Below are 24,387 nucleotides of genomic sequence, written 5' to 3'. Positions count from 1 at the left end.
CTGTTACAATGCCTTCAATGAAAATTGTCAGTGTTAGAATCCCAATGGACAAGTTAACGGTTTTAAGCCTGGCATTAGGTGTACACACCTACACCTGTAAAGGATATTTATGAAACATCCGACATCTTACCAAGAGGTTGTGGGTTCGATCCCCATTAGGGTGAGGGTGGTCTAGTGTTGTAGGTGTCCACCTCTCACCCAAGAGCTTGTGGGTTCGATCTCCACTAGGGTGAGCCTGGTCTGGCGTTGTAGGTGTCCACCTCTCACCCAAGAGGTTGTGGGTTCGATCCCCACTAGGGTGAGGGTGGTCTGGCGTTGTAGGTGTCCACCTCTCACCCAAGAGGTTGTGGGTTCGATCCCTACTAGGGTGAGACTGGTCTAGTGTTGTAGGTGTCCACCTCTCACCCAAGAGGTTGTGGGTTCGATCCCCACTAGGGTGAGACTGGTCTAGTGTTGTAGGTGTCCACCTCTCACCCAAGAGGTTGTGGGTTCGATCCCCACTAGGGTGAGACTGGTCTAGTGTAATGGGTGTCCACCTCTCACCCAAGATGTAGGTTTGATCCCTACTATGTTAACCTTCTTATGGCCTCTCAAAAAGGACACAGGACTGGTTTCAGTCCAGGAAACGGACTCGGAGAGATAGTCTATAAGCAAATCAGCTTTTGTCACAATGGAGCTAAAATAAATTTGTATATACAAACGTAATGTTGAGGTCAAATTTGACTAAATAAAACTAATAGGTTAAGGGTTGAACTTTGCATTTCATCTGCTCATCATGCAGATGACGTACTGGAAAAACAGGTGAAGGTCACACAACTAAGTCTTTGATTACAGCCTTTTATTTTGTTACCGCTCCATATCTCCTTCACCCTTTAAGATATGTTAATGGAACCTTGACCACGTGATCTCATCGGTGTTATCTATGGAAGTCCAGCTGGAACCTCATTGGTTTGGGTCAAGTTCACAATTGGCCACTTTTCATTTCAATGTTGAACTCCTGTTTGAACCTTATTGTTAAGGGTCGAGGTAATATTTTTGGGGTCAGCGTTTGAGTCTTTCTTTTCGTTTACCCTCGATATTTCCTAACACGATGTTTATGAAACTTCGCTCGAACGTTTTACCCATGAAATAATTAATCTTCCCATGAAGGTGACGTGCACAGCTTTTTTATTGACTCCTATTTGTTATGTTGTGTCAAACTGCCTTGTTCATCCTATTTACTGCCATTGTGTCAAGTCCACACCATGGAAAATAGTGCGGACAGAGTAACGAGTGTTCTACCCATGCAGGCAGCGGGAAAAAACGACTATTTCCTGTTCTTAACATTTTATTTCATAATTAATTATAATTACATAAATCACTTATGCATAACAATGTCAACATTGTTTGATATTTTGCTCATATTTTAAGGCAACAAAGGCTTGTCATAAGCTTGCATATTAAACAATGATACATGCTCCCTTATTCTGCTTAATAAGCAATTTTATTACAGCTACATTGTAAAAGCAATAAAAAGGCAGGGCTAAATTGAGAATGATAGTATCTTTTAAATGTTCAAAAGTATTTTGAGCGATACACAATCGTTTTTGGTAATAAAATCATCGAAATATTACCATTAAAAGGACATGTTTAATGTATGATTCTGGCTTCTCATGCGTACAGAAAAAGAACACCTCGCAAACAAAGCTGAGACATACTAACACAGAAGATTCTAGAATAAATAGTTTAAAGTACTGAGCTACACCATCGTACGCTGCATTTTTGATATGCAGTTACAAAGTCATTGCACTTTACTGAAAGTTTTGGTGTATACATGTAAATGTAGCCTAATGAACAGATGGGCACCAAATTCGAATTGCGCCAAATTCGAACATCACGCAAATCAATATGATTATGATAGAGGAACTAAACACATCTTGTATTGGGTCAAGAAGGCATTAACGTATATATTTGCCGTAAAACTGTTAAGATTATGGGAAGTAAAATGGTAAGTCTGTTGTAGTAAGATGACGTAGCAGAGTTCGGCTGTTGCCTTGACGACGATGACGTCACGTGATCCGGCGGTTGCTTGGTAACCCTGGGAACAGGTCGCCTGGTTGGATGCTGCGTTGGCTAGAAAATAATGTAATATGATCTCATAAACAATTCATTCTCTAAATCATCAATTATTTAAAGACTGTAATAGTTAGATGCCATGAAGTAAAATCTTTATGAGTAAGAATGGGCGGTGTGAGCGTAGCGAACGACCCCTTCATAATCATTGCAATATGAACTTCTTTAGGTCATCTAACTTACTTAGAATACAAAGCAAAATTTCAGCCTCGGGGTGTGTATGGATGAGTGGCAGTAGGTGGTCTTTTAAACACCCGCGAAATTGGATACTTACTGATTAAGCCTAATACTTAAAATAATGATTATCTATCTGCAATTTCATTGGCAGAAAATGTAGTTGTATTTTATAAACTGGTTAAATACACAGTCTGAGTTCCCGTTGACAATGTTTATATCAAATTCCTGGAAAAATTCATAGACAAGCATTATATTAGTATTTCCGCTGACATTTGGAAACTAGCTCTACCCTAAACGGTATATACCAACCTCATAGATAGGGTAGTTGCAATTTCCGCTGCCGCGGACGACGGGCTTAACGAGAAGGTGGACGATCTCTGCCGCCTGCTCCCCGCACCCCTGACGGATGTTATTCTCGATACACCGCGTCACGGCAATCATCCGGCTGTAAAGAGGTCAAGGTCAGCGTGAGTGCGAGTCATTGCTGCATTTTATCCATACAATCACAATATCGAAAGTATATCTACATTCATTATAGGAAAAAATCTCAAGTGTTTAAACAATGCTTGTATATAAATCCAAATGTTATCAGTTCATGACTGTATACAATAATCGGGCTGTAAGGTCAAGGCCATATGACTTTCAAATAAAACATTCCCACACTGCTTCATCATGATATTGTTCGGTCGCATACGTGCGCCATAATGTAGAATGTCTTATAAAATTGGTAGGGTATGTTAAGTGGTTTCTCTATGTTTTCCAAATTAATGCAGTTACCAGCTTTCCAGCAAAAAATAACGTTAGTTTAAGGTTGTCTGAAGGTTGTATCTTGAGAATGTTATTGTAAAACGTTGACACAACGTTGTGACAACGTTAGTGCCTCAATTTATTTGCTACTATTTTCCACTAATTATCATTCAAATTATGAGTCATGGAATAAATATTTCAAAGCAAGAATCTTATCATGATTTGCAAGTTTTAAAATGAAATTGTATTGGTCCTTTTGTAAAACGCAATATCGAATTAAGAAAAATCAATCAATGTGTGTACATAGTCCTGATTTCTAATCTTAATCAAATATAATTTAACATTTATTATTATTATTTTATAATGATTTAGTGTTCTGAATCATGAACTTTTTTTATTGGTCGAGTGTGTAGAACATGTGAGTCTTGCGCGAGTTTGAGTACAATAAACTTAAATCATCCACCCAACCAGCAATATAACAGTAAAAGAACTTGCAAAACGTGAATACATTATCCGCTATGTGATGCTTATATTGTTACTATTGCATTTAATATATAAACAATAATAAGATTAGTTTTGTTTACCCAACAATCACCTGCTCGTAACAACGTTGTATGAAAGTTGTGTTTGGGTTGCCAAAATAACGTTGTCTCAACGTTAAGAAAACCTCCACATAACGTTCAAACAACGTTAAAAGTTAAAGTTGCTAAAACGTTGACACAACATAGTCACAACGTTATGTGTTTGCTGGGTTAGCCTGAGACGGATGGCGCCTAAAAGAGTGCTTTATGATCAATGCTAAGTAACTTATGAGCGTTTTGCCCAGACAACCTTTTCGCGCATTTAAGAGTGAATGTATTTTAACAAACCTTGCTACAAACCATTCTTTTGTAAGCCCAACTTCAATGTATGACAACTGTCAGATACAATTATTGTCATTAACTAATATTTAAAATACCAAACATAGAAAACAGAAATAAAACCTTGTTTTTTTTCCACACGAGTTATTTCAATTTTCAACAATTAGTTTGAGATATTTTATTCTTTGTGGGAAAAGCACAACCTAGCTTGTTGTATTTAACAGATTTTGTTATTAGTCCTTTAATGGTTCGTAACCAACTATCGAAATATTTAAAAACCACTTAAACATGACAAATTGTACAAGCAGATGCATTTCGTTTCAACTATATAGTCTAATTTCAAACATCAATCACTGAATCTTTCGTAACCAACACAGTTAAGGAATTAATTAAAGCTATGACTTTAAACGGTTAGTAGTTATTATATTTTTTTCGAGGAAGGCAAACATTATTGCAATGAGTTATAAAAATATACCAATTTTCCCTTTGTTCAAAAGCTCAAATTATGTTCGAAGTTATAAAAATGGAATATCAAACACTACGAAGAACTGCAGAATTGCAGTTTAAGTGTTCACCTGTCAGTGCACATATGCTAATTAAACAGTTGCTGAGCCTCGCCTCTCGACAACTTGACACAATTTAAGACAAGTATAGTTTCTGATATAATGTATAGATCAAGATATTGAATAAGAGGACACATTTTGTGAGAGCTTTATCATATATTCCAGGACGTATTTAATGTTCAAAGAACCGTGCGCAACGGCTTTTGGCCACAATTGTTAAAATTTGTTTATTTGTGAATGACCCCCCCCCCCCCCACACACACACATACAAACAAACACAACACACAAAGACTGTTAATACGGGTTGTTATCATCGTGACGCAAACTTTAAGTTAAAATCTCTCATTAAAAGCACACCGAATGTTGTACGTTAGGAAGACTTCGATGTATATCCCCCTCAACTGCACACACGCACACGCACACGCACACGCGCACACGCACACGCGCACGCACACGCACACGCGCACGCGCACACGCACACGCACACGCACACGCACACGCGCACACGCACACACACACGCACACGCACACGCGCACGCGCACACGCACACGCACACGCGCACACGCACACGCGCACACGCACACGCACACGCACACGCACACGCGCACACGCACACGCACACGCACACGCACACGCGCACACGCACACGCACACGCACACGCGCACGCGCACACGCACACGCACACGCGCACACGCACACACACACGCACACACCTGCATAGTTCCTCCTGAGACACGGGGTTGAGATACTGGACGGAACTGTTGATCTCCTTGTCAAAACACCAGTCGGACTTGGAACCCCGGTCCGTGAAACAGTTCATGTGTTGAGCGTACACTGAAATCACGAAAACTAAGGGCTGTTACCATCTATTACAGTCAACGATGATGGTGTTATTCAACGGATGTCAGAGTGTTTTAAGAAACTAAACTCTTTATTAAACTCTGGTAAAAGACCAAATGCTCTTTAAACGGCGTGGACTGCGCCAGGTTTCATTTAATATGGCGAAGAACTATCTTTTTTTAAAGTCATATATATTTAAAGTTCATTGCCTTCCGACGGAGCATTTATGACGCAATTTATCACGTGGTATACACTTACTGATATATCTACATCCTACCATGCGTGCACGTTTTTGATGTGTTTGTTCTTTAAAAGAATGCATCAAACATGCGTGCACGTTTTTGATGTGTTTGTTCTTTAAAAGAATGCATCAAACATGCGTGCACGTTTTTGATGTGCTTGTTCTTTAAAAGAATGCATCAAACATGCGTGCACGTTTTTGATGTGTTTGTTCTTTAAAAGAATGCATCAAACATGCGTGCACGTTTTTGATGTGTTTGTTCTTTAAAAGAATGCATCAAACATGCGTGCACGTTTTTGATGTGTTTGTTCTTTAAAAGAATGCATCAAAAATGATAATAAATATGTATAGCATGTTAGTCAAGTTGCAAATCCTTGAATAAAAAACAAATTAAAATGTAATTAGATGTATAATACATATTGCATACTTAAAACATTTAAAACCGCACCCATGGCAGACCTTTTTTATGCGTGCACTACTGGCATTAATGATGTTGCTTCTGATAATTGTTTCGTTTTAATTCATGAAATATGATCGCAAATGGATAGAGACGCAATTAAAATGCAAACAAATAAGATGTTCACCTGCAGTTTATGGTTGTAAGATACGCTCATTTACAGACCAACTGCTTCAACCATAACGTGTTGACAATGACGGTGCATCAAGATATATTAAATGTAATCACAGTTCATGCTTAATTGCAAGAAAAAATATAAAGAATGAAGTCACCATAAACTGTTTTGATATACGACAAAGTGACATTAATTCAAACCTCATTTTTATCTCTATTTGCTCAGAAAGAGAATTGCATACAGTCAATATAAAATGTGTGTCTAGAAGGAAAGCAAAGGAAATGACGGAATGGGCGCCTCCGTCCGCCTGGTCACTTGTCAGAGGCTGTTTGTCGGAGGTGGTCAAAGTAATCCCATGGATCATACAACCATGAATCATTCAGAACTCCTCGGCCATTTTTATCGAAAACAGCATCGGGTGTATGTCGGAACATTAATAGAAGTAGTTCGTAATTTTTTGTATTAAATCATTAATTAATTGTAGTGTTTTGGCTTGTATTTGAAGATCTAAGTTTAAATTGATTGCCAGTGAAGTGTATTATTGCAAATATAATTAAGATTTCCAAGAGTTAGGTCATTAAGTTTGACTGCCAAATTGAAATAACTACGCGATCTACTTGCGGCGTAGTTAAAGTGTACCGACTTCTGACGTTGTTAACCGTCCATATACATCCGAGGTTGTTTTCGAAAAAAAAAATTGCCGAGGAGCTCCGAATGTACACATTTCATACATGATTAAGCGCACCATGCCAATGTTTTTGTCCCGTGGCGTGCACAGAATAATATGACGTCATGACACAGTGCTTACGTTCATAGAGTCTGTGTGTGCGGCACAGGTCTGTAAGTTCCTGGGCGTCCGCATAGGCGAGTAGGGCCGCCTGAATTCTGGGGCGCGAGTCCGGACACTCCCGCAGGTACTCGTGCACGCAGTTGTACGACGCGATGTATGTGCTAAAAGGGAGGATGGTAAATATTCAATGAAAAATTAAAACATTCTTTCCGGTATATTCTGTATGCGTATTATGAATTTGCTTTCAATGTTACACTACTATAAAAATATGGATTAATTTATATAATAATATGATATTAATTAATAGAAACGTCTGAATTGTATAGCATAAGTTCTCAGATGTATTGTTGCTATTGCTGTTGTTGTTGTTGATGTTGTTGTTGTTGTTGTTGTTGTTGTTTATGTTGATGTTGATGTTGTTAGAAAGTAAGACGTGTTAACATCCGTACCTGCAGTAAGCTCTGAGTATTTCTATATCGATTCCGGAGAAGAGACGCCTGTCGCTGCGATCCACGGACGCTTTTTGGAGGTTGTAGTCCCGAAAGCAGCCCTGCGCGCGCAGCTCTACCCGATCCCCGGTCGGACACTCGCACACACACGAAGGCAGCGCGCATACTAAAACAGAGAGAGAGGTACAACTGTTTGATTTAAATACAAAGCGCCATACATGTCAGATGTATTTCATGTACCACATCTATAAATAGTGTCTGTTAGTTGGTGCCTGGCGATCTCGGATCAAATCTGAGAGATCTTGGCATTCGGAACTCCTCGGCCATTTTCAATCCAAAACAACCTCGGATGTATATGGACGGTTTACAGTGTCAGCAAACTTTACCGTTTAATTTCGCTGCAGGTAGATCGCGTAGTTATTTCAATTAAGCAGTTAAACTTTATGACTTAACTCTTGGGAATTATTTATTCAGTTAAACACTTCATTCGCAATCAATTCAAACTTAGTACAGTTGAACCTCGCTATGTCGACGTCGGATAAGTCGACTTTCCGGTTATGTCGACTTTTTTTCCGGTCCCGAATTTATTCCTTCTTATTTTATATAAAAAATATGTAATTAATACTATTATCATTTTTTTTTATCGAACTCCTTCTACTGATGCACCGGCAAAAAATATACATCCGAGGTTGTTTTCGGTGGAAAATGACCGAGGAGTTCCGAAAGAGATCTTGGGTGAAATGCAGACATAAAAGACGCTCTTCATTCCATTACGCTGTCGTGTATACGCTTACATTGTTACATAAATATAAATGTTCGGGTGGCAATTAAACTCCTTAGATTATTTGTTCTTTATTCAATAAACAAGGAAGTAGGTTACGACGTGTTTTATTTCAAATGTAACATCGTCGTCGTGTTTATCAATGAGTGGCAATTAATATGCCATTCATGTCATAACACAAGATAAAGAGAGGTGTATATGACAAGAAAACTCAAAGAGAACTTTCAATTGCTCGTCTCTTGAATTAAAACATATTGCGTCAAGCAATTCACAATAACTAACCACACCTAGTTCAGAAGACGCGCGAAAATATTCTTGATCTATGTGGTTAGAAAAGGGCTGGTATACAATATTGGCCTTAATTGGATCTAAGAACGATGTAGCTAATCGGATTACTTATGATTAATTACTGACCAAAAGAGTGAATGAAATCAACGATGTATGACCATTCAGATTAACGTAGGTTGAATATTGAATATCACCCCCGGAGCAAGACTTTGTTGGACGGTATATACCTAATTCATTCCTACAAGCACTACCTAGCTACTTCATCGTGGGTATTTGGATATACTATAATTTGTTTTATAAATAAACTTTGATATTTAATGATCACTGTAATCCTACAATCTCACAGATTGACCGTTTTGACAAAAAAAAATTGTCCCAGAATGAGATGATTTTTGTATCAATGCCTTCAATTTAATTATATAAGGTAACTCACAATAGAACAGATCTCAATTGTTTGAGAACATGTCGAAAAAGATCACTTTTCGCATAAAGCGTTAGTAACGCTTTTAATATTAAAATATCAAATTTTGAACGTAATTATAAGGAAACTGCGATGTAATCCGAAGTTTTATATCATTGGTTTCCAGAAATCAACTCTACACTTGGTTCATTCAAAGACAAAGCATAAAAAAGGCTGTCAAAACGTGCAATCTATGAGAGTGCAGCTTTAAACAGATTCATAGAAGATCTAGAATCACCGCAGGAAAAACCAGTGTGGTGTCTGGAATATATGCTTACCGCTTTGTATGAATTAACTAATAATTATGTAATTAATGACATTTTCGTTAATGCCTGCACAAAGCTACCATCTGTAAATGACACTGTCACTTGATTTTATTGCACACACGGATAAAGTAGGGCTATAACCCACATTTATATCTGGCAAACATGGTCTTAATTTCAGCACCCCCTCTGGGCGTTCTCATCTTGCATTTTTATAAATGAACAGGGTCGTTTTATTGTTACCTACATCATCGTTATATAGTTATTTGCTTACATTTTGGTATGCATATTAACTCAGAGTGAAATCTCTATCATACTTAACATAACAGTCGAGTATTAAAACGGATGGTACCGGTACCGGGTTTTACACTTTTATTGTACTGGGTTTTGTTAGAAGCGCCGGGAATTAGACGTTTACGAGATCATGGCGGGAGATATAGCCGTGAACTGATTGCTTCACCAGCCCCTGCACGGGTAATCAAATGGCAAATTGGAGTTGCAGGACAATTTGTAGCTTGATATTGATGGTAACTGTTGCAATTATTTGGAATATAGCAATGGTATCTTTATAATATATTTTGATTATTAAGAGATGGGTGGACACATATATTTCTGATGTCAGATGTTAAAGAGAGTTCGAGAACTTCACAAGGGGTTGGTGTATTTAATCTTAGACCATACAAGATCGTGTCTGTGTTTAACGTCCGCGAACGGATAGGTTTCTGGCTTCCCGGTCGAAAGAAACAACACATTTTATAGGATCGGGGAGTATTGGTCCCAGATAGGATCAACAATCGTGATGGATATCTTTAATCCCCCTTTTCTATAATTGATGATTAGTGAATACAGAACACAAATGCAAACAACATGATTGATCTCTATAGTATTTTTGGCCTTTGATGTCAGTCAATGATGAATTCTGTGTGATTCCCATGATCAAAACACTTAAATAAAGTTTGATTTGAACTCATTTTGCAGTGAAAATATATAATTTATATTAAAGTTAAGCATTCCCGCTTGGCTCGAATTTTCGGAGGATCGATGTATTCTTACCGGTCCTTGGCATTGAAGTTCGAGCCAAGAGGGTTCGACTGTGCTGTGTATTCGCTTTTTTGCTTTAGAAAGACAACAATCTAAAATCATATCTAATATACACTTTACCATATCTGTTAGTGAGATCGTGCACTTTTGTCAGATTGGAAAGACAGTTGCCTCTAGCCTATGAGGAACCTGTTCATTAATGAAACCTGGAAGCCGTTTTCCGCACCGTCAACGTCCGATAATCTGGGAATAATTTATCCACGAACAGCTGGAAATTCCCCGTAAATCACGACAATAAACACAAAACCTGTCTAAAATCATCAACGACTTCTTCTCTCTCTTTGACGACTCATAAGTTGTGTATTTTGTATCCAAAAGCAAACCATATATACTTCAATTATTTGCCAGTTGAATTTTAAAGATGCACTCTTACTCCCAAATAAAAATACCACAATTAATACAAATGTTTTAATATACCAAAAAGGATGAATAAATGACGAAAACAATGGTTCTTATGAGGCTTCCGAGTTTAATTTGAAAGAAAGGTACAGAATTTTTTTTATATATCTACCTTATGAGACTAAAGTAGATCACTGACAGTAAATCTTTTAGCACTCACCAGTCATTTAATATTTTTGCGTTTTCAGCTATTTAATACACGGTTACAATCTTATTATCAGTATTTACAATTTTTCATAAATGTATTATTTAGTGATTTGTTAAAGGGTTTTCACTCAAAATATATGTTTGTTATACATGTGTATGAATTGTATTAATTTAGAATAAGAGTGTCACTTTAAGTCAAGCCAATGAGATAATAAGTTTAATAACCATGCCGTCTGCAGTATGTTGGTGTTTTCACAAGAACAAGGTCACTCGAATAATGTTGTATGGGAAATTCACTTCGGAATCCATTTCCACAGCGGAACAAACAAATAATCAGCTTTTTTCTTGATGAAAAAAAGCGAAATCATCATGAACCAGACCAGTCTCATATATTTGACATATATAGCAGTTATTAATGCCATAACGCTATAATAACAAGATCGCATTTGTCAGTGGACATAAACTCATCACATTACAGCGGTCCCTAAGCCGGTGATTTACGGCGTTGGCTGGCCCGGGGTGAACCCTCTCCGCCATCACTCACCGCCGACAGAGGACCGCTGGCTGACCCTTACATGGGGCATGATGGACATGGCGGCATGAATAGGCGGAAAATGGCCATACACAGATTGGAGACGCAGATATATGAAGGTCTATGACAACCTTTATTGTTGATGACCATTTTTCTTTGCATTCATTGAATGGCTTTGATGAAAACATGGGTTTTTGCCATAAAGCTATCAGGAGATCTCATGTAGATGTGAACCATTTATTTTTTTATGAATTATGTACAGTACGAGAACCAGATTTTGTACGCCTAATCAGAAATAATGACATTAAAATTAATAAGAATTCTACGAACTGATTGTAAACAGCACTCGAGTTTGTTAAACAACCCACTTATGTCTCTCCGATGGTGGTGGTTCAAACGACTCTTTCTGCGCCCGACAATTACGTGGTCATAAAAGATAATATGCAATAAAATATGCAGTCAATCAACCAAATTCAATCATATAACACGTATTGCCAGAATCTAGACACACATGGTTACATAGAAACACTTTTTAACGTATAAACCATACTTTATGTACGAAACATTCACTGGTGGTTAGACATAAAACTGGTGGCTGAGGTTGTATTTAAATGTACTTACGTACGTGTACAAAGTATCATACGGTTTCCATCAGCGTTTATCATTTTTATCTTTAATTCTGTCAAATTGCTCGTGCCAACAAAACAAGTAAAGGATCTTCATGCGGGTTTCAGATACATTTCATCACTTTTATCAACTAGAGATTTTGAAGTTTAAAATTCGATTAAACAGCTTGTTGATATTTATATGTGTTTTCTTTTTTCAATAAAGGGGGCTTAACTCGCGAACTACTATATACATAGCTGTGACCCTTGCTACAGATGTGCATATTGTGTGAGTCAATACTTTGAAATCCATTGACTTGCATACAAGCGCTTACGCTGACATAATTTCATAAGTGAACGTCAACAGTACGTCATTTTCGTACGAAGTGATCCGTACAGTGTGAGTTATGTTTATTTGCTATGTAAAAATTTATTGTTTTATGTGTGATTAAAAAGTAATATATGTACAGTTCTGTAGAATAAAGTTTTTTGCTGTTGTTAGATGCATTTTTTTTTCTAATCCAAAAACTGACAACAATACAAAGGCAGTCCGGGAACTTTTTGACTGCACCTCGTACTTGAGTTATGAAGGTTAAGATTTTTGCACAATTTCGACTCCGAGGCTAACTATAACTAAAGCTATGACTGTAACTTCGACTTTTTGACTAGCAAAAGATTGACGAAATTAAGCAGATGTTCATTAGAAATAATTCTTGTAGATTCCACATTTACATTTTTATTGAGAAAAATCTCAACAAACATGAGAAAAATCTCCACAAACATGAACGCCTGCAGGGAGGCACGGGCGAGACCGACTTGTCATTTTCTGGTTTTAATCAAGGCTTATATCAAGAGAGAAAAACATGTTCCAGGGCAACCTATCGCAATAAAGAGGTTATCTTTGGGGTTATATTGTAGTTGACGGTAAAGATGCACTCTCACACAATGACAGTTTTGACTTTTCTTTTAATTTTGGTCTTAGAGTAAGCTGTTTTTGGCATCAATGCCTTCGATTGAGACATATAAGAACACTTAAAATAGAACAAATCTCAAGTTGTATGGAAAACTGACGAAAAACTCAGTTTTCTTAAAGCGTTATTAATGCTTTTAGCAATAAAACATCAATTTTCGAGCGCATATATGAAAACTGCGGTCTGATCTTTTGTTGGCAATCTTTATCACTGGATTCTAGACATTAACGCAAAATTGGCTCATTCCAATACAAAACAAGGGCCATAATCATGAAGAGCCTGTCTGGTTATAGAACTTTGCCAAGAATATATACCAACAAACATTTATAGTAGCAAGTTTGGTGAAATTCGGATAAAAACTGTTCAAGTTTGAGAGTAGACAAAGCTAAAATGGCCAATTTTGATAAATTCGGGGGGCCATAACTCTGGAGTGCCTAAAGCGATTAGGCTGGTTATCGAACTTGACCTAGATATTTCACCAACAAACACTTTCATGAAGTTTGGTGGAAATTGGATGAGAAATGTTCAAGTTAGAGAGCGGACAAAGCTAAAATGGACAATTTTGACAAATTCAGGGGGCCATAACTCTGGAGTGCCTAAAGCGATTTGGCTGGTTATTGAACTTGACCGAGATATTTCACCAACAAACACTTTCATGACGTTTGGTGGAAATTGGATGAGAAATGATCAAGTTAGAGAGCGGACAAAGCTAAAATGGCCAATTTTGACAAATTCAGGGGGCCATAACTCTGGAGTGCCTAAAGCGATTTGGCTGGTTATCGAACTTGACCTAGATATTTCACCAACAAACACTTTCATGAAGTTTGGTGGAAATTGGATGAGAAATGTTCAAGTTAGAGAGCGGACAACATTGTGGAGCCGCCCGCCCGCCCGAACGCCCGCCGCCCACCCGCCATGGGTGTTGAAACAAAAGTTGTCAAAATGTTTAATCTGTGAGAGTGCAGCTTTAATTAACAATCAAGTTAATGTGAAGCCACTGCCACAGGTCTGGTCGTGACATTTTGTTCGGTGCAATATCAAAACTCTGAGATAATGCGAAATATTTTTCTTTTACTATGTTAGATGTAATCTCTGAATAACCAATTATTTCAAACATAATTTGACCTTGACGTGAGATCGACTTACTGCCAAGTGTGTCGCATACACTCAGTTACGACACTCGACTGAAATCGAATTAAAGACAATATTCGTTAAACTCTTTGGACATATATCGGCATACGTAAAATATTTGCCACAACTTCCTAAGGCAATGTGTCTACTTGTAGTTCCTTATCCCATTAATTGTACAAATGCTTTTGCTGAACCATACAAAGTAGAAAAACGCATTATATTGACCTTGGCCTTGGTAAAAACGCCATTACTGTGCTAGTCAAGCCAAAGATAGGAGTTTTGATACACAAATCTGTATTCTAGATATTTTAAACGAAAGCAGTAAGGCGGTACCAAATGCTGACACAATGGTATACTGGTTTAATTAAAGATGCACTCTTACTCCCTGCTTAGATTTACCACAATTAATACGATTGTTTTAGTATACCAAAAGGATGAATAAATGTCGTAAATAATGGTTCTTATGAAGGATACCGAGTTAAATTTGAAAGAAAGGTGCAGAAAACACGGTATTTCTACCTTAAGAGACTATATAGTAGATCACAGTAAATCTTTTAGCACTCAACAATCATTTAATATTTTTGCGTTTTCAATATTTATGCGAAAAGCTACAGAAACAAGCACAGTAGCAAAAAGTGTAGACATAAACCCGGTTTAATGGCACTTGGTAAACGCCAAAGACATAGAACAACTTTAAAAAACACGGTTATAATATTGTTATCAGTAATTAATATGTTCCATAAATGTAATATTTAGTATAAGAAGTTAAAGATGTATTACTCAAAACCATGTTTGTGATACATTCGTATGCGTTGATTTTAAATAAGAGTGTCACTTTAAATGGCCACCACAGTACGCCCCTCGGACAGAGGCAGAATACCGACTACATTACTTCTTAAACTGACAGCTGCAGTGTCACTGCACAAAATTGCAGAATACCGACTACATTACTTCTTTAACTGACGGCTGCAGTGTCACTGTAGAAAATTGCAGAATAGCGACTTCAATACTTCTTTAACTGACGGCTGCAGTGTCACTGCAGAAAATTGCAGAATACCGACTACATTACTTCGTTAACTGACGGCTGCAGTGTCACTACAAAAAAGGTAGAATACCGACTCAATACTTCTTTAACTGACGGCTGCAGTGTCACTGCACAAAATTGTAGAATACCGACTACATTACTTCTTTAACTGACGGCTGCAGTGTCACTGCACAAAATTGCAGAATACCGACTACATTACTTCTTTAACTGACGGCTGCAGTGTCACTGCACAAAATTGCAGAATACCGACTACATTACATCTTTAACTGACGGCTGCAGTTTCACTACAAAAAAGGTAGAATACCGACTACATTACTTCTTTAACTGACGGCTGCAGTTTCACTACAAAAAAGGTAGAATACCGACTACATTACTTCTTTATCTGACGGCTGCAGTTTCACTACAAAAAAGGTAGAATACCGACTACATTACTTCTTTAACTGACGGCTGCAGTTTCACTACAAAAATGGTAGAATACCGACTACATTACTTCTTTAACTGACGGCTGCAGTTTCACTACAAAAAAAGAAAGAAAACCGACTACATTACTTCTTTAACTGACGGCTGCAGTGTCACTGCAAAAAAGGTAGAATACCGACTACATTACTTCTTTATCTGACGGTTGCAGTGTCACTGCAAAAAATGTAGAATACCGACTACATTACTTCTTTATCTGACGGCTGCAGTGTCACTGCAGAAAATTGCAGAATAGCGACCACATTACTTCTTTAACTAACGGCTCCAGTGTCACTGCAGAAAATTGCAGAATACCAAATACATTACTTCTTTCGACCCAGTCATAATGCTTATAATATATGTATAATAATATCTCTATAACACAAAACAGTGTTAGCTTTATATCCCAAATTTCTAAGAAGTTTGGAATCAAAGTCCCACAAGTTCTGCATTTCTTGCAAGCTTAATTATAAAGCCTGCCGTGCGTTGAACAACACTAGGTTTTTTGTTTATCCTATTTTCAAAAGAAGATTTATAAGTTGGAGATAATCAACTTGATCAACGGAGTTAACATGATAAAAGAAAGGCAAACCTTGCTAATTAATGGCAGATATAGTCGGAGATTTTTTATCAACTTGGTTGGTAAGCTTTGTTGCCCTGATGCAACATTTTACTAATTGCCCAAAAGTCAAACAACGCGCTGTAGTTCGTCAGTCAGATTGAAGATCAGCAAGCAGAATCCTTGGGAACTACAGAAATCGTCACCTTTGTGCAAGCATTCAATAACTGCACATAGAAATCAGGGGCGGGTCCAGAAATTGACGTTAGAGGGGGCGTTACTTAGAACCGAAAATATATTGCATAAACTAATTGCATTAACAATGTGTAGTCGGAAATGGTGCTTTGTGTCCTTCTGTCTCCCATATTTAAATTAGAAGTAAACTTGGACGATTTTAGAGGGGGCGCGCGACGGGTGTGCCCCCTCTTAACCCGCTAGTGGAAATATGAGCAGTTATTGAGTTTCAGCATTAAATTGACCGTAACTGGTCAGGGACATAGCTTGACTAAACTAAAATTGAGGCGCACTGTTAAGGTGTTGACGAGGGCCTATTTTGGCACATTGTGATGTGTCGTAATGTTTGACAAATTTAAGTTGAAAGTACTTTACTTGGACTATTCGTAGCACATAATGAGCCCATTAGGTTAATTATAACCCATATAATAACCCGACTTCATCAAGCGCACACAATTTAATTAATTAAGACACGTTACCTTACAAATACATGTATGCATTTAAATTAACAGTGCACCTAAATTCATTGAAAAAGAAAGAAAACCCAACCGCAGAATTCATTATGTCCTTGCCAAAAATGATCATTCAAAATTTTAAATTGCACTGGTGTGAATGGGAAACTTTGAACGACGTTAATTCATTTATTATCAGAAATCTTGGGGAAGGAAATGTATAACATATCGCATGAAAATGTAATGATTTCATTTAGATCATTAAGAACAGATATTAAAGAAATTTATCAGTTTAGTCTCTATTAACATCAAGAGGATAAAAATTGTTATATAAACATTAGGGACGCTAATGTATCATTGATAGAGATTTGCCCATCAAAAAATACGCGTTCGTAATAACCAATAATAATAATCGGAACAACTCGGCCATTATTCGACAAATCGAAGCTTGCCGGAGAAGGCCGAGTTGTATGATTGATAACCAAGTATAAATTCGTTTTATGAAAAAATATGATAGAACATGTGAAATAAATGTAGGCATTGAAAAAATGTACTGAATCTGTGCAGAATTTTTCTGCTTAAAGTAAAACGTGAAAGAAAAATCTTGTATTGGATATATTTGTCCCTCAAAACCAACACAGTTTCGCTTTGTGTGGGCTGAATGGTCATAACAAAACTGGCGTCGAAAATACGAAGACGAATAGCCGCCAAATTGACCATTGGAGTAGACATTTTGGAGTGGACACTCGTGTTGTTTCGATTCTTGGAGTGGACACTTATGTTGCGTCTGGCCGAAAACAGTCTGGATGCAAAATTATGATATATGGCTGTTGTTTGCTGATGATAATGTGCTTTTAATGTCAGAATCTGATAACTTTTCGGTGCTTTACACTAATAGGGGCCATATGCCGATCCTGAAAGGTTATCTGTACATATGATCATCCAGCCATTTATACCAGCCCTTTGTCCCAACACAATCATGTCAAACCCAAGGATGAAAAAGCCAAATGCCTGTCCAACAGATGACCGCAAGTCAAAACATATACCTATTTAAAGCTGCACAGATTGATCGTTTGTTTTTTTGTTTGTTTTTGTCTTCTTTGAATGAGCCATTTTTTACGTAACTGTCTGAAACCAAAGATATTACAGATCGCAGTTTATTATATTTACGTTCGAAAATTGACGTTTAATACACGGCTAAAGGCGTGTCTAACGCTTTAAGAAAAAATGAAATTTCGGCGGTTAACCAAGCAATTGAGATATGTTCTATTGTGAGTTATCTATTATGACTGAATTAAAAAACATTGATGCCCAAATCAGACGATTCTGCAATCAGAAAAATATAACTGTCAAAACTGACAATATGTGAGAGTGCAGCTTTAAATGCATTTATTTCAGTTTCTAATAGAAAATAAAATTAAGAGTGAAAAAAGCCATTTTTGCTCCCTTTTTTATCTTTATTTGCTTTAGTTCAGGACTGAAACAAAGTGCGTCTTTTCTTGTACTTTTAGCTAAATATCGCAGTGTAAAAATGAATTTAAAAATAAGTTATTTTGAAAGAATATTTCAATTTAGTTGTCCTCCTGTGTACCCTTTAAACTCAATTAAAAAACAGCAACGTATCATTCCATTCGAACACTATTTTGCCAGGAAATCTGACAGTCTGTAGGATTTTATAGAAATTTAATCGTTCGATCGATGATACTCCCATGTTTGAGATACAGTGTTTGCATAATGGTACAGGAACATGAAAATTCAATTTAGGTTTCCCTCATATTGTATTTTCAAATGTACATTTTAAAACAGCCTTATATTTCCCACCGGATGGAAAATCTATGTTTAACCGGGATTTCGAATGCATTTAATTATTAATAAAACCAGGTCGTTACGCTAAATACGTTCAATGTGTCGCCTGACTAGAATTTACTGGTTTTACTGAAAGCTTTAAAAAATACACGATTTTAAACAAATCCTGACTGAACAGTCTGAGCCTACGGCCAAATAGCAACAACTTCATACAGATAGCCGTCAACATAATTATTTTTTGTATTGTCTGACTCGTGGCAGACAGAGTAAATGATAAATAGTTTCCCCGAACGTCCAATATTGTGGAAACCTAGCACAATGCGCAACAAGTATTATAGATGAATAGAATCGACACAATTTGTTTTGGTGTTTGTTTTAACACAGAACTGTCCTGAAGTTTGGTCTCTAACATCCGTATTATAGTCAGATAGAATCGACACAATTTGTTTTGGTGTTTGTTTTAACACAGTTGCCTTGCAGTTTAGTCTCTCTAATATCTAGCAAGTTCTTTAAGGAGGGTGTGGGGCAATGATACACCAAATTGATATTGGTTCTTAGACACATTCGGAGCTCCTCGGCCATTTTTTCAAAAAACAACCTCGGATGTATGCCGGTACATCTGTTGAAGTAGTCCGTATTTTTTTGAATAAAAGCATTAATTAAATGTAGTGTTTAAGAGTTGTATTCATTGCTACTACGCGATCTATTTGCAGCGGACTTAAACGTACCACTTTTTAAGTATGTAAACCGTCCATATACATCCGAGGTTGTTTTTTAAAAAATGGCCGAGGAGTTCCGAATGTCTTAGACAGTGTCGTTTCTATGGTCTTTGCTAAATGACGACGCCTGTCTTATGCACGGAAGTCCTGACATCTGAATACCTTTAAAGATGCACTCTTACTCCCCAAAAAAAAGCACCACAACTAATTCAATTGTTTTAATTTACCAGTGGTTATTATGAAAGATACCGTGTTTAATTTGAAAGAAAGGTGAAAGAAAAACTGTATTTCTACCTTATGAGACTATAGTTGATCACTTTAAACCTTATAATACCCACCAGTCTTAATGAGTCGACTAAGGGTGCGTTTTATCTATTAATTACACGGTTACAATCTTGTTATCAGTATTATATTTTCCATAAATGCATAATTTAGTAAATAGTTAGAGGTTTATCACTCAACATTTATGTTTGTTATACAATTTTACGTATTGATTTTAAAGAGTTTCATTTTAATTGTTTTATGGCGTGCCAACATTGTACAGATGGTGTGAAATAAAACAGACCTTGAAGGGTTATATCTCACGTCATAAATAAACATTTATTAAACAATTACAACTACGCCGACAGCTCAAGCTGTCTGTCTTGACAGAACAGGCCTTGTCATCAGCGCTGACAAATGCGGTCATTTTTTTCAACACCATATGAATAATTACGAATATCCAGTGGCGGGAAAAGCAACATATTTATGTTAGGCTGCAACAGAGTACTAATTGAGCTTTTTATTTGAACGAATATTGCAACGATATATACAAAACTTGACCATCAAATTCGACAAAATATAGCAAGATTAATAGGAGGCTGTATACAGTGTTGCAAAATGGGTTTCCTACATTCCCCTTATATCCGTAAATATATTAACCATATCTCGGTTGTTTTTCAAACGTTTAGAAACCCACCTGGCAATGTAGCCTAAAACTCATCTAGTTTTTTTAATAAATAGTTTTGCTATAACTGACTAACAAGCTTATTAAGTTGATTTTCTGTATTTTGAAAATCAAATACTATATATGCTATAACATCTGACCCAGACAGCCGGGATCATAAGTTTAAATTTTCTTTATATCATATTATGCCATGATCACCTCCACTCACATGTATGATTATGTAGTTGGACATAAATAAATTGTAGGCTAGTCTTGTAACGGGCTAAATCTATAGCTTCATTCATAAATGATAGTGCCTAAAAATACATTTGGTTCGTTTAACCAGATCTTATCTATGAAAAAGGTGCCGACCCTGCAGTTTTTTTAGTCAGTTTGTAAAAAATAGAAAAATAAACTTTTTAGTGTGTGTGTTCTTATATGTATTTTAAAACCTTTGAAACTTTATACAGAACATTACTTTTATACCATTCTCCAGTGATGACAATAAAGTTCTAGAATAAAGACTAATAAAAATAGAACATAAAAAATGAAAAGCCTACCTACCCCACCTGTTTTTGAAAAAGATGCAACCCTAACCAAACTATAAAAAAATTGGCCTAGACTTGTTAATGGCCCAAACTATAGTTTCATTCATGTATAATAGATGTTTGTTTACAGATTTAGATGAATACTACGTGACATACTTTGCAACAATCCTTTTCTCATAAAAGACGTAAAATACAAGTATGTGTTAATTAAGCGCATCATTAAGTGAACCACTTTGAGAATAATTATGTTATTCTGCAGGGGAGGCACCCCACGTCAGAGTGAGACACGCGAACCCGTCAGTGCTTGGCTTGGCCCCCGTCCATATATCGTCTTACACAAGTGATTTCACAAATTAATATGTTCGATCGGTGTGCCAGATGAGTTCATTAGGTTAATCGATCCCACTGCGGTATTGTTTTACGACAAGTCAGAGAGATAAGGTCAAGTGATAATGTTCTAGGGGTCCCCCTGATCAACCGATAGTCATTCCTCGCCTGTACGTGGGCTGTCCCTATACCCGTTCCCCTGCCAGATAGTTGGAATTATTGTTTAATTCCTCTTAAATTAAGATGGCGTGGGCACTAAGTCCTGTCTTATAAAATGTATTGACAAATAACATTAGAAGTAAGAAACAAAACTGCTTATAATTCATCGCCTACTACGCATTTAATCAGCTTCCACTCTATTTCGTTTGTTAGCCTACGTGAAATTAATCTATACATTACTAGTCGACACTATGTGCTTCTATAGCATGTAACATACCATTAAATTACTAATGAATTATTTTATTAAAAAATAAGAATTAACATCATTAATTTATTGTGTATCACGGGACACAGTTTGTCAAATTATTGGTATAAACCATGCATATTAAACATGTACCGTGTTTTATTGCACTCAACTAAGTATATATATAAGATGCATTTTCTCTTGACAAACGTTCATTATATAGCTAATTAAATGCTCGGTTATTCTGACTCAAAATTCCAATGATTTTGTTTTGTTTGTTATGTGTATTGCATACTCGGTAATATTGCCATGTTATGTAATTTTGCTATACTTGTAATAAAGACGAACTATACATGCTCAAGTTAACAATAAATGTTATGTTCTATTCTGTTCTGCTCGGTTCTGTCTTAAAATTGATTACCCCAGAATTAAAAACTTTTAAAGTTTTCTACGAAATCATTTCAACAGAAAATATTTAGTATTGTTATGTATGCAAATTATTCTTAGAAGACAGATTGGTATGACATGTTAATGACCGTGTAGGTTTTTCAAGTTATAAATCAAGCTAAACTAAAACCCTTTTCAGCAGGTATTTGAATTTCAATGCTTCATGCGACGTCCTTTTTACAGTCTAGCACACATACAATTTCAACATTGTATCTACGTCACAGTTAAAGCTGCACTCTCACAGACTGACAATTTTGACATTTTTTTTGTCCTGGATTGACCCAATTTTGGCGTAAGTATCTGGAAACCGTTGATATAATACTGGTGACATAATATGAGTTCGATTTTTTTTTTAATATTTACGTTCGAAAATTGAAGTTTATTGGCTAAAAGCGTTAGTAATGCTTTAAAGATAATGAGTTTTTCGGTATAAAACATCCGTTTTCGAACCTAAATATGATAAACTGCGATCTGTTATTTTGTCGGCAGTCTTATATCACTTGTTTACTGCCATTTACTTAAATATTGGCTCATTTCACCACAAAAAATGAAGTTGTTTAAGTATTCCATCTGTGAGAGTGCAGCTTTAAGACCAAAACAACGATTTTACGAATAACCCAAATTTTCTAAACGTCATTACTCATTAGGGTAGACACAGTAATAAACAACGTCGTACTTGAATGAAATAAAAGCCAACAATGAGGGCGGTGCAGATTTTTCTTCATGACAAGGGGGAGGGGTGGGGGTGTCTTATGCGCGGTGCCTGGGAGATGGTTTCAGTCTGGCTTAATAAGCTATGAACTTAAGCTACTTTAAATTAATACCTCTCTTAAACTAAGGAATGTATGAACATTTATCTTACGGCAACACGAAACTGTTTGAAAATGTTTACATAGAATGAAGCTAAAAGTTGAAAAAAGCAATAAAACATGAATGGGCCCAAACGCATAAAGATTTGAAAATTGTTTAGTTTTTAAAGCTGAAAAGAGAAATCGTTATCTTAGTATCAAAATCAATTAAAGTAATGGATAAATCATGCAATATCAGCGAAAGTATGTTTGATTTAGCGTTTTTGGAGTGATTTATTCCCTCTTGATATTGACCCATAATGAGTTGGCGTCTCTAAGTGAACAACGAAATCAAATGTTTAAGCATTTGAACAATATTTAGCAACACAGTTCAAATTTTTCCAAGTGCTTCGTAATCTTGTTTCTTCGTTTATTTACCAAAGTATCAATAGAAAATGAATAATAGCCCCGTGTGCCCACACAACATGAACTTATTATACGCCATTTATAATCAAGGTTTCTCTTTATAGTGAAAGAAACCTTTTATTTTCTCAATTTTATTATCCATTTATCTTTTATTTTATTTACACAACATTTAAGTTTCGTTTAGCGCTTTATCAATTCCCATTCAAACTTAACTTAGATAAAGAAAAAGACATACGAAATACCAGGGGAACAGATGAAAAAGTTCTCTCTTTTTTCCATTTCTATAAATTGAAATTGACTGCATAAGATAACATCAGAATTGCATCCCAGTAATACAAATATTTCCATTAACTTCTCATTAGTACGATATGAGCGCCCTTTTAACTTGGTTAAATAGCGATTGAATAAAGTGATAATCGTCTACTTACCGACATATATTACGACACTGAGTCGACAAATTGTTAATATAGACCTCAACGAAACATTATTATCCACATTTAAAATATATCTGTACCGTCCTTCAGATGTCATGTTCCTATACTTTAAGACATGTATATCCACATTATTTCCAGGGCTCTTTTTAAAACAAACTTTGATATGAAGTTGCTGTCTTAATGTTTATAGCAGCATGGCTGTTTATTTAATCCAACTCATTGATAGAAATGATCCACTCAGTCTCCTAGAATATTTCGTCTGCCTTTCAAAAACTATCGTCTGCTACCGTGCACGCGCAAGTGTGCTAATGGTAGTGCTCGTTCCTTTTTTTCGCGTGAGCTGTAACCATCCGTCCAACCAATCACAGGTTCACGCTGTAAATGAAAACTAATTCCACTGCTTGATTGCGCGTAATGATCCACGGCAAGGTTTATTTCTCGTTTTCATAATGGTAGATCTTTTGAAGATAATATTAAAAGGCATAAGGCGGGCTGTCAAGTGGTTTAAATGTTAGTTTATGTATTGTCGGATTTTAAACACTTTAGACAAGCGTCCTACTTCAAACTCACATATCAAACGTCAGCGTGAGCCTTACGGTATGACGTTAATTAATTTCCATCGCATGTAAATCAGATATGGTAAACAACAAAATTCTTGGCGACGTGTTTTCCATTAATATTCCAAATGTAGAGAAGCAACTGACATTGAGAAATGAATACGATTTGATATTAATCACAAATAACGTCCAATCATATTTGAATCACACACAAATCTATATTGCTAGAA

The 24,387-nt window shown here is 36.4% G+C and overlaps 1 protein-coding gene across 1 annotated transcript; it reads right to left on the bottom strand.

Annotated features, from left to right (window-relative positions):
* Positions 1–1,315: 1,315 nt before the first annotated feature.
* Positions 1,316–24,167, bottom strand: LOC128217756 (uncharacterized). The gene is made up of 6 exons (XM_052925122.1): positions 23,595–24,167; positions 7,354–7,519; positions 6,923–7,065; positions 5,175–5,295; positions 2,599–2,734; positions 1,316–2,112 (listed from the first exon to the last, which is right to left on the bottom strand). Exons 1-6 carry the CDS (start codon positions 23,695–23,697, stop codon positions 1,927–1,929), a joined length of 855 nt encoding a protein of 284 aa, XP_052781082.1. The 5' UTR covers positions 23,698–24,167; the 3' UTR covers positions 1,316–1,926.
* Between the last annotated feature and the right edge of the window lie 220 nt (positions 24,168–24,387).

This window comes from Mya arenaria, chromosome 14 (assembly GCF_026914265.1).
Source record: "Mya arenaria isolate MELC-2E11 chromosome 14, ASM2691426v1".
Classification (NCBI taxonomy): Eukaryota; Metazoa; Mollusca; class Bivalvia; order Myida; family Myidae; genus Mya; species Mya arenaria.
Note: the sequence above shows the minus strand (reverse complement) of the source record. Positions and strands in the feature narration are given on the sequence as shown.

Excerpts from the sequence above, each read along its gene's own strand:
- LOC128217756 (XM_052925122.1), bottom strand. The coding sequence starts at position 23,697 with ATGACATCTGAAGGACGGTACAGATATATTTTAAATGTGGATAATAAT. Across the intron at positions 7,520-23,594 it reads CAGTGTCGTAATATATGTCG|TATGCGCGCTGCCTTCGTGT; the intron begins GTAAGTAGACGA and ends TCTCTGTTTTAG. Across the intron at positions 2,113-2,598 it reads GCAACTACCCTATCTATGAG|CCAACGCAGCATCCAACCAG; the intron begins GTTGGTATATAC and ends ATTATTTTCTAG.